At 36.3% G+C, this 11901-nt stretch overlaps 2 protein-coding genes across 2 annotated transcripts; one reads left to right on the forward strand and one right to left on the reverse strand.

Moving 5' to 3' along the window:
• Positions 1–826: 826 nt before the first annotated feature.
• arl16 (ADP-ribosylation factor-like 16) lies at positions 827–3889 on the reverse strand. The gene is made up of 5 exons (XM_066675442.1): positions 3529–3889; positions 1949–2003; positions 1508–1624; positions 1123–1238; positions 827–992 (listed from the first exon to the last, which is right to left on the reverse strand). Exons 1-5 carry the CDS (start codon positions 3588–3590, stop codon positions 827–829), a joined length of 516 nt encoding a protein of 171 aa, XP_066531539.1. The 5' UTR covers positions 3591–3889.
• A 1404-nt stretch (positions 3890–5293) lies between these two features.
• LOC136700167 (4-galactosyl-N-acetylglucosaminide 3-alpha-L-fucosyltransferase 9-like) lies at positions 5294–10731 on the forward strand. Its single transcript, XM_066675438.1, has 3 exons — positions 5294–5384; positions 7798–7915; positions 8625–10731. Exons 2-3 carry the CDS (start codon positions 7903–7905, stop codon positions 9731–9733), a joined length of 1122 nt encoding a protein of 373 aa, XP_066531535.1. The 5' UTR covers positions 5294–5384; positions 7798–7902; the 3' UTR covers positions 9734–10731.
• The last annotated feature ends 1170 nt before the right edge of the window (positions 10732–11901 follow it).

The raw sequence follows: 11901 nt of genomic DNA on the forward strand, positions 1-11901 counted from the left end.
ATGTCCAGTGGCATTAACAACTGCACCAATCCTATGAGGCAAGTGTTTAACCAGTTCTCGTCCAAATAAGCACTGTTCCACAAACCATTTCATCCTGAGTTTGTGACAGCCTATTCAGGATGTTCCAAATTCAGATTTCAGATTCATGGCTTGTGACATTACTGCAAACTTCCCTCGTATTGGACAGGAACATGAGACTGGGGCAGCCCTTGAATGACAGGATGGATGCTTATTAAAATATTAGAGAGAAGACTAACTTTCACCTTATCATTTTCATCATGAATTGGAATTGAATGTTGAGATCGGAAGAAAAAAAACTACTGGAAATGAGAAATATCAAATTGAACTATTTAAGGACCTTTATTGATTATATTTTTTTTTTTTCTGAAATATTGTAGCTCAGGAGTCTGTTTCAGGATTGCCATCTTGGCCAACTAAAATTAACCTCAGTTTGGTGTAATCCTGGATGTTTGCTGGTATCACAATAGTAACTTATATGCAGTATTCCTAACTTGCTCCAGATTTTGGGATGGCATGAACGGCTCTTCCCAACAATCGGATCTAGGTTGAGGTTGACCACTTCTGATCCTTGTCTTTTTCTTTTGGCTTTGTTACACCTGTGGTATCAGTAATATGAAAGGTATGTCTTAAGAATACAAACCCACTTGTTCATGTTTTATACAACTGGCTGTTCAGCATGAATGTCATGCTCTCATGTAACCAGAGCTCAATTATTTAAACCTAAGTTAACACCAAAAGCTGTTAAATATGCATTTTTTAGGTGTTGTTAAGCTGAAATGCAGTTCTTAGTGAGACAGGCCCATGGTCAATCAGGTTGAACAGTGTCCATCCATTGAAGCACATCCTGAAGGCCCTCACCAGAGCGTGCACTGAGCTCCAGAATTGTGATTGACTGAGCGGCAGATGCAATGATGTCATCCATCCTGAAAAGGGATTTCATTTCACCAAGAGACATAGTGCACGGAAGGTCCCTAGAAAGACAGTTTGCAATTAGAAACACATAAGACTTAATTATTTTGTTAGCTTTAGTATTACAAAAATAATCTCTGCTTTGCAAAATCACAGCCCTCGTTAATTAGATCACTTCTTGAGCAGTCAGACCTCTTGTTGAACAGAATGAGCACAGAAGCCGTCTGAAGAGGCTCAGCAGCCAGAACAGAAAGCAACTGGATACAGGATGAGGAAATTTGGGTGATGTTGGCGGAGTCCACCATAAACTGAAGACATAAATATAGCACAGTTAATTTCCACAAAAGACACTTGGAATGTATGAATCTGGTATATGAAAACAATAAAGATAACTGCTATAAAGATAATTGCTGATATATTTTTAAATATTCAAAGTTAATAAACTGTATACTGACATCCTCAGTGTTAAACATACTCATATTCTCATTGTTTTATTGTTTGTTCATTTTCCACAACCACTAAATGTTACGAGACATGTCATAACACAATATTAAATTCATATTTCCTCAGCACTTACGATAACAGATGTGCAGTCCATGAAGTAGCTGGGCCAGATGGGACCCATGCAGCCACCCAACTCTCGAACGATCACCTTCTTTTTCCTCAGGGTCAGGTCTGTGAGGTTTGTGCCGACCTATGTTTCCATCAAATTTAAAAAGAGCTATTGTTCCCATTTCAAAGCAATTGGAGTAATTTGATGTTTTGACAGTGTCCACAAGTTACCAAATCTGACTTGTATGGTCAGGCTTGTCACATTTGCTGGTGTAGCCACTGATAATTTGCCACAGTAATGGCGAAGGTCTCTGAGTTATTAAAAAATATGACATCTGACAGGTCAAACAAAGCCACATGTTCAGAGATTAGAACCCTGAGGGAGAATGTATTATTTCCTGTGGATTTCTGAAAATCAGACTTCAGAATATATGTCCTGCTCAAATCATCAGAATGAATAGCTTACCGTGGGCAGCGTAGCAGGTGGTTCACCTAAATCAGTCCCATCCCGTTGGCACATCTGTAGTTTTAGCTAAAGAAAGCATTCCATTCTAGGAGGCTGTTCATTTGGTTAACGAGGAATCCAATATATTTTTTTTAAATATTACACATGATTCAGAGGTTCAGATATGGCCTAAACTGTCATTTGATGTAAAATGGCCCACTGAAGATAAACGTTCTCTTTTCAGTTGTAAAAGGTAAAAGTGATAATGTATCAACAACACATTGCATTTTTATTTAATATCCAAAATGCCCAGTAAATGCACTTGAGTCTTATAGAATACTGTGAAGTCTAAAAGGTGTTGCCTCCCAGCATGCAGGGTGTTGCCTTACCGAAAAAAAATAAAAAACTCTTAAAAGTCTACAACTTTGCTTTCATTTAGTGTGCAAGTGTCTATGAATATATTCATTCATTCATTATCTGTAAGCGCTTATCCAGTTCAGGGTCGCGGTGGGCCCAGAACCTACCTGGAATCATTGGGCGCAAGGAAGGGGTCCTTCACAGGGCAACACACTCACACCTACGGACAATTTTGAGTCGCCAATCCACCTACCAACATGTGTTGGTAGGAAACCGGAGGTAGGAAACTGTGGGAGGAAACCGGGGCACCCGGAGGAAACCCACGCGGACACGGGGAGAACACACCAACTCCTCACAGACACTCACCCGGAGCGGGAATCGAACCCACAACCTGCAGGCCCCTGGAGCTGTGCGACTGCGACACTACCGCCCTCTATGTACATATGAATATACAAATAGTCCCCACGTCTAACTCTTTTTACTCTTAGAAAGCCGTGCCCCACAAGTTACTGGGACTTGTTCCTTATGTTTTTGACATAAACCCTGGCTGTCTGACTTTGCCTGTATTAAACTACTTCTGGAACACTGTAGTTTCGAAGCAGAAATGCTCAGCCATGGCACTGACAGGTTAATAAAATAAAAATAAACAAATAAACAGTTAAACAAAAAATAAAATTAAAGATAAAAAAAAGCTTAGATACATTTAGCCCGTGTTGTTTACTTTTGTTCCTTGTTCCTCTTGTTTTGTTTGATTGTTTTTACATGTTCATCTCATTGTAAAGTGTCTTTGGGTTACTGAAAAGCGCTTTAAAAATGACATTTATTATTATTATTGTTGTTCTTCTTCTTCTTTTAGGTTAAGTGGCTCTTAAAAACTGTCTCAGTTTTAAGGTTGCATACGTATTTAATGTACTAACATTTTTATAAAGGAAGCTTTAGAAAAATTAAATACTCCAGGAGCCTCGTTCCTATCACCACCACTGTCTTGGTATTTAATACCACTTATTAAGGCTGAAATTTGAAAACTTGGCGGATTTCCCCTTTAAGCGGTGAGACAATAAAAAGCTGCGTAAACACAAGTCATTTATGTACGCTTCTGGCCACAAACGTTATTGTTTATATAAAAGTAAAAGAAGCGTAAAAATTAGGCGTTTAAACTGAGAGTTAGACTAGTTATATCGCTTGTCTGATATTAATTATAACACATACTAACAAAAAAACTTACCGCTAATATTTAAAGGATATTCTGTAGCCGTTTCAGCAGCAGGGTCTTTCCCACGCCGGTTGCACCCAGTAATAAACACATAACTGCTTCTATTTACCAAACATGTACTTAAAAAGAACTAAAAACAGTAAACGTATTGTAAAAGAGCAACATCTTAGCTGGCGAAGATGGCTGGGATTCGATTAACATGATTCCCTTCTTTGCTTCTAAGAATTCCTCCGTTAATCATCATTTATAATTAGTTCTTAACATTAAGTCACCGAATATCCTTGACATGGTCAATAATACGACAATAATGTTTATTGTGACATGCGTTTATTCTTTTTAACTGTTATGCTGTTAAATTGTGTAAAATCGACACTTTGCCTCAACTCAACTTATTCCAGTCATTCGAATCAGAAGCGGAGTCGATTCCAGAAATTATAGAATCGAACAGCCCTCTTTGCCTTGGCAACACACCTGTCAAAATAAAAGTTTCTATTGCTCTGTCCTAAATATACCCTAAATCACCCTTGAGGTAGGTGTGGATTTTCAGGAGGCCTGAAGTGCTAAAAGTTCCGTTTAAAAAGGCTAGGTTTATTTTCTTTTATTAAACCGCTTTTCTATGAATACTGAGGCAGTTAAACAGTGAGTTGAAGTAGTTATTCCGCGAAACTTAATTCCAAATTTATTCAGAAGATATTTATGGGGACATATTTAATAATTTGTTAATTGATATGATAACAGATGAAAAGTGCATATTGTAAGGGTCTGGATTATTTAATTTTTATGATCAGACTAGAATGTCAGTGCAAGGAATACTCATTATTCACCTTATATTTCACTGACATGCACTTAAAAAAAATGTTAAAAAAATATCTTTAGTTATCAGCCTGGAAATTTATATATGACTAAAATGCATGGACATTCCTAAAATTAATTTAGAGTCATTCAGAATAATAATTACTCCTGGTAAATACTTTTATTTATTTTATTATTTTTTGTCCACAAGAAGCAGACATTCACCAGATTTGAAGGGATCTAACAGTAATGGAAACAGCTTGTCTAGCATGATGATATATTCATATATATATAAATGTGTTTTTTAATAGTCTCTCCAGTGAGAATGAAGTTTTTAACCATGTTAATATGTCTGTGTGGTGTTTTTCATATGCGCCAAATGTCAAAACCATGGCTGAGTATTTCTTTGAACCTGCAGTGTACTAAAGGCAATCTCAAATGGTCAATTCAGACAACCAGTATTTTTTACATCATACAGTTAAGGTCAACTTGTTGAGCAGGGTTTTCGAGCAGCAGAGGGATAAGCAGAGAGAGATGAAGTCTATGGAAGCAAATCTGTCTCATCAGACTTTGAAATATTACCACCTTTGAATTTGTAGCACTGATTTTTACTTTGAACTGAATTTATGAGTATTATTATACTCAAGATTTATTTTATTTTTTAATTTTTAAACTTCTTGCCGTTAAACACATCAATGGATTGCTTTGAAAAATGGAAAACTGAGTGCTTACATGTAAAACATATTTTTAAAAAGACTAAATTTAGCTAGTTATTTTCATGGTATGATCATAAAAGTTTCAATTCCAGTGGTATGCATCTCTGATGCCATTGGAGACGTACAGTCATCTATATTTATAATGAAGAAAAAAGATTGGGTGTGTTTATCTTTAGTAAAACGGATGTATGGAGCCAACAGGAAAACAGCGGTTTATCCTGTCACAAGAACTGTGACGTCACGTCTTTCTTCACTCCCCTCAGCCTGCTTATAAACCTTTAGTATAACCAAAGTCATTGCAGTTTTAGTTGACCAGAACGCTCAGAAACTATCAAGAAAATATAATCAGCTCGACTAAGACCGAATCAACAACAACAAGGTAATATATTTTAGTTCCTGTTTTCTCATAACTGTAAGATAATGAAATTGTTAAGATAATTGGGCGTTTATATCCTTTTTTATTCAACTTTGTTGTGGAAATGACCCCAAAAACACACTGCTACTGTTATAGCAGAAAATGTGAAAGTGTTCAGTTGTTTAAATATTGTTTCTACAAAATTCACAACCATATGTATTTCACAAGAAACTGCTATACTGACACTGTGGGTGCCCTATAAATTATTTTATCTAGTTAACATTAACTAAATAAAACTGTAGACTCAATATTAAATCGTGATGACGAGATTTATTATACACGTAAAATATTATAAATATAATTTTACACAGCTCCAGGATCCTGGTATTGTGGGTTTAAGTCCCACTCCGGGTGACTGTTCTCCATGTGTATGCATGGATTTCCTTCCGGGTGCAAAAACTCAAGTTAGTAGGTGGATTGGCTACTCAAAATTGTCAGTCATTGTGAATGAATGAATGTGTGTGTGTGTGTGTGTGTCTCACCCTGTGAAGGACTGCCCCCCCCCCTCAGTCACACAGCTCCAGGATCCTGGGGTTGTGTGTTCCCACTCTGTCTGTGAGGAGTTTGTTGTGTTCCCCCCATGTCCATGTGGGTTTCCTGCCACCGTCCGTTGGTAGTTGGATTAGTGTCTCAAAAAGTGTCCATAGGTGTGAGTGTGTAAGTGAATGTGAGTGTATGTGTCGCACTGTGAAGGACTGGTGTCACCTCCAGGGTGTGTTCCCACCTTGCGCCCAGTTGTTTCGGGTGGTCTCTGGACCCGCCACAACCCTGAACTGGATGGGCTGTTGCAGACAGTGAATTAATGAATAAATGAATGATTGCAAAAGCTGAACATCAACTGTTTTTTAAAACAATTTTAACATAATGTGGTGTACATATATATATATTTCTGCTTCTGAAGTTGAGATGGCAGCATTTATCCAAAAAAAGATACATTAAGGCAACATATTTTCAGGGACATACATACATTTTTCAACAAAAGAATACATAATCATATGCTGCACACATTATATTATTTTTGGGAATGTTGTATGCCTGAAATGCAGGAATGAAGAATTGCAGTTGATCAGACAAAATATTAAATACTTTGCTTTCATCCTATAAATTTTTAATAAAAGATATGATACTATTTGGGGACTTAATATGACAAAGTTATCTTAATATTCAGAAAGACCTTTCTGTCTCTTTGATCACCACACAAGCAGATGGGAATGTGAGATAATACACCAGAGAAGAGTCGTAAACCACTGTCCAGGGACCTTTTTTATGACCCAAGGCCACACAGGTTCAAGAGAAGAATCTTTTGGGAGACACTCCCAAGGATCAGTTTATGCTCTGTGTAAAACTGCTTAATTAAGAACTTCTCCAACTATAGAATTAAACCTTAATTCCCATTCGTTTAAAACAGTTTGAAGTTGCCTATGTGTACCACTGTGAATGAATTCCATTTAGACAAACAAAACAGGTGGAATTAACTTACATATGTTTTAAATCACCTTTTTATATGAACTTATGTAGAACCAAGGTAGCCACATACTCTGTGTGTTATTTGGTTAAGAATTATGTAAAACATGGTTTGTTTTAGTGATATTAATTTGTGTTAACATAATCTTTTATATTGCAAAAGTATTATTCAAAATCTTGAGGTAATCATTCAACAGGGATTGTCTTCAAGTCTTTGTCTTGTCAAGTGTCAAATTGTATGTGATGTCACTACCAAGGCACAGGAAATAGCCAATCAGGAGCAAGAAATGTTCCAATCCTCAACCCCCGAGGACCAATCAGGTATTCAAGGCGGGTTTTCTAAACTCTGGTTAAAAACCCAGTGGCGCGAAATGACATGGCCCTTCTTCACTTCACTTGACTTCTCTTCTCTTCACACCCTCTATTTACACCTTTGGAAATGACTCAGGCTGGAGAGAGAAATGACTCGGGCTTCTTCTGAAGAACGTCTCTCTCATGCTTCCAGCAGGCAATGCTTGAGCCCTGGCTCTCTCTAGAGCTCTCTGCAGGCGTCAGACACTCTTATGGCTCTCTTAAACAGTCTTTGGCCCCTCAAGCGTTGTCCAGATAGAACAGAAGAAAATTAAACAGTTCTATTTTAATTTTATCCCTAGTAAAATTACCAAAACAGTCCCCTGAGGAAACCCAGTGCTGCACATGGCCATGTTTGAAACACAGTCCTGCAGCCGCATAAATTGGGGTTGACCAATCAGGTAGTTCTTTGAATATAACATGATGGATCCATCTCAAAGCCTCTGCCCTAATAACACAAGCTGTATAGTGTTGCACTGGAGAAATAAATGAATGTATAGCTGTATGGTGAATGGACTAGAAAATAAAACATGATATTGACAGTTCTGCATGTTATGTCCAGGTGGGAGTATATTATCCAGTGCAGTGTAATCCTGATCTACAAACTGCTGAAGGTCCCTACCTTCTACCGCCTTCTTCTCCAGAAAACAAAGGATTGAGGGTCCACATGGAGAATCAAGGTGATGAAAACCAGGAAAATGCTCTGTGTGATTAGGCCACTTAAGCTATGTTCACTATGCTCTTTCAATTTTGCATATTTTAAGGTTATATTTATCAGTATATTTTATATCTAAAGTACATTTATAAGGCATTTGAAAACTTGGTGAGGTGGTTAAATATTCAGATTTGAACAATTCAGAGCCATAAATTAAAGTCTCAATAATACAAATCACAAAGATACAAAACCTGGCCAGTGGACAAACATATGCCTTCACTGGTTTATCAAATGGCAAGTAAATATAATTAAAATTCATAGCTTCTGGCTATAAATGAAGGGGGCTGAGAACAACACAACACAGAGGGCGTGTGACTTCTTTCTCTACCTTTACTTCACTATATCTTTATTGAAACTAGTCGTATGCTACTAATTAATGCCATTAATGTTTAAAATGTGGGATATTGAACCTTTAAAGGATTTAGAACAGATAAATTACAGAAGTTCTTATAACCCAAATTCTATTGCTATAATTAATGTACACAGTATTAAAGTATATGATTTCAAATTCAGTAAATGAAGGCTGGTGTCTGAATTTGCCACAGTACTGTATAATTACAAGGTATATCAGCTTAATTTTTAATCCCAAGCTTATTGTCCCATACATGAGTTATCTAAATGACTTTCATTGGATAGGATACTTTATTTATTATATCGTTTCTTTTTTTTTGCAGGTTACGTGATTAACGCAAAAAACATTTTTATTCTTAGTACCATATGTTTGGGTATCTTACTCATGAATAATTTTAATCTATCCCTCCCTATTGTACAAATTATTACACATTTAGCCCCAAATCTACAACCACATTTTGCCCGTCCCCCAAATCTACAACTACAATCAGCTCCTCCTACAAGAAAAAAGGAAACAATCATTCTCATCTGGTTTTGGCCATTTAGGAAACATTTCGACTTGCACTCTTGCAGCTCTGATTTCAAAATCGATGGCTGTTACTTAACCGATGACAGAGCATTTTATAAGAAAGCTGATGGTGTCATTATACATCACTGGGACATCAAACATGACATGTCTAATTTACCTTCAGAACCTCGTCCTTATTTCCAGAAATGGGTGTGGATGCATTTTGAGTCCCCCAAACACACTTCAAGAATAGAAGGACTGGAAAACTTATTCAACATAACAATGAACTACAGACGGGACGCAGACATTCCAGTTCATGAGACAATGGTTTTTAAAACAGAAGACACTGAGGAAGATGATGTATTCCCAGAGGTTCTGCAGAAGAAGGATAAACTGGTCTGTTGGATTGTCAGCAACTGGAATAAGGAACATGATAGGGTGAAATATTACAATGAGCTAAAACATCACATCACCATTGAAGCATATGGAAGAGCATTTAACAAATCCTTAAACGAAGAGGAATACCACAACGTGCTGACAACATGCAAGTTTTATTTGTCATTCGAGAACGCAAAATCCTTTTACTATAAAACAGAAAAGCTGTTCAATCCTCTCGCAAAAGGTTCTGTCCCTGTGGTTCTTGGGCCTCCCAGATGCATCTATGAAACGTCTGTAGCCAGTGATTCTTTCATCCATGTGGATGATTTTAAAACTCCTAAAGAACTGGCTAATCATCTCCATTGGTTGGATAAGAATGAGCATGAATACAAGAAGTATTTTATGTGGAGAAAAATGTTTAAAATACAAGGTGTTAATTTCCCCAAAGAACATGTATGTCGTGCGTGTGAATATATCCGGCGCAGAAATGACTTACAGGTGTTTACTCATCTTAATAAATGGTATTTTGATGATGAAAACATGTAATTGTAACTGAAACAGGTATGTGAACAAGGTGAATGACTTGGGCTCATTAATGATAACAGATCCAGTCCAGTTTTGGTGATTATATTTTACAGCAATAACTTTATGCCACGTATCGCAAGTTTTCACATTTTACACGTTTGTTACATAATGTTGCTGTCCAATTAAAAGTGTGTATCTCCAAATATAGTCAGTTTACAGTAGAAGGAAAAACATGTTTTATTTTCAGTTGAAATCAATGTGAAAGATTTTATTGCAAGTAAATTTGGAGCATTTCTATTGGTCCATTTATTATGAAACAAATATGAAATTTTCAGCTGATGTGTTCAAAAGATGCAGATTATGAATTGGACAGCGACGATATAGACACATATTTTTCATGTCTATGATTCTTTTTCATGCCGTTTAACTTGCTAACATTTTCAGTTCTATAAATGCTAGGAAATGCTAGTCCCTCCGAGGGCTAATAAACAAATCAATGAATCAATGAACGGACGGAAGGATGAACGAACGAATGAACAAATCAATGAATCAGTAAATAAATGAACGGATAAATGGACAAATGGATGGATGAATGTGAGTATGGTTGAATAACATGGGCAGGAACAAATGAATGAATGAATAAATTAATGAATGAACAGATAATTAAATGGATGAATGAGGGTGTGAATGAATAATGTGGGCATAAATAAATTCATGAATGAAAGAATGAGTATGACAAATGAATGAATGGATGAATCAATTAATAAATCAGCATGTAGTGTCACATATCTCCAAGGTCTTGCACTCTTCTCCCGGACCCTCTCTCCTGCACTCCAGTCGTGCCAACTTGTTCAAGATTTTTCAAAGTTCATTGACTGTGTGAACAACATGAGTCTCTCTGTGCATGATTACACTTCTTGGACAAAGGCCACTGAATCTCACACTGTATGGTTTATTTATTATATTTTGGAATGCTGATTGGATATTGGGATATTCTGTAAATATATGTATAGCATTTGTAGGGACATTACTTGTGTTCATTAAACAAAAATATTTCTCATAACTCTCTTGTATCTGTTGTAAATTTAAATTGTTGTGGTACATTTTAAGCCATTTCAAATAATAAAAAAAGAAAGGTACAGAGAAAATAGTAGAGCTCAGAATCCACTACAATCAGAGTACATGAATATATTATTTTTGTGTGTGCATGAATTGTATAATTTGTGTAATTTATTTTAAAAATGATTGAACTAGTATGTCAGCACATCATTTATCTTACAAGTTACTGACATGCTAAAACTATTATATGATATACATATATTCATATAAATAATAATATGATATATATATATACGTATAAAATTAAAATGAGGTATAATAGGATGCTGCCAAATTACTCAAGGGTCCTTTGATTGTTGGTTCAATCCCCTCTCTGGGTCCAGGGTGTGCAAAAAATGAATGAAGGAATGAACAAGCATAATATATAAATACACTTTCCGAAAAAATGTACAGTAGACGGCTGCGATTAGAGGTACATTATTGTCACTAAATGTATAAGCAGTGTTAATGTGCCTTTAAATGTACAAGTGTCCAAATGAGTTTTCTGTACATTAAATTCTCTTCTCCAGAAGGAGAGATGAAAATTTGTAATTTTGAAATATAAAAGAGTTTAAAATAAAAGAACCTTACATACGCATTGGAGATGAAATTGGCTTTTCAATTTGAAAATCTACAATTAGATTAAGGTACAGTTATGTTCCTTAATTAAAAGTACAGAACATGTACCCCTGAGATAACAGCAACAGTGACAGCAAACCTTACCACCAGAGTGTATGGTGAAAACATAAAGCTTGTCATTGCAGAACTTGTATTATGTCCGTTTGGAGTCCTTTACCGGGGATTTCCTTTTACTGTGACCACTGGTGCAAACCCTAGTTTGTCCACAAGAGGCAGACACACACCACAGTGATAGAGACCCATAGTTATGCCTTATTCACTCTTTAAAAATAAAGGTGCTACAAAGGGTTCTTTGAGCGATGCCATAGAAGAACCCATTGTGAATCCATAAAGAACCATTTTTGTTTAAGAAATGCTGTGTGTGAATAACCTATGAAGGTTTACAAATCCATCATTCGGTCTTAAGGTTTTACCCATTTAAACATAGTCACAAAAATGTTTTTTCATGGAGC

This window comes from Hoplias malabaricus, chromosome 6 (assembly GCF_029633855.1).
Source record: "Hoplias malabaricus isolate fHopMal1 chromosome 6, fHopMal1.hap1, whole genome shotgun sequence".
Classification (NCBI taxonomy): Eukaryota; Metazoa; Chordata; class Actinopteri; order Characiformes; family Erythrinidae; genus Hoplias; species Hoplias malabaricus.

Excerpts from the sequence above, each read along its gene's own strand:
- arl16 (XM_066675442.1), bottom strand. The coding sequence starts at position 3,590 with ATGTGTTTATTACTGGGTGCAACCGGCGTGGGAAAGACCCTGCTGCTG. Across the intron at positions 1,625-1,948 it reads CACCTGCTACGCTGCCCACG|GTCGGCACAAACCTCACAGA; the intron begins GTAAGCTATTCA and ends ATGGAAACATAG. Across the intron at positions 1,239-1,507 it reads TGGACTGCACATCTGTTATC|TTTATGGTGGACTCCGCCAA; the intron begins GTAAGTGCTGAG and ends TTATGTCTTCAG.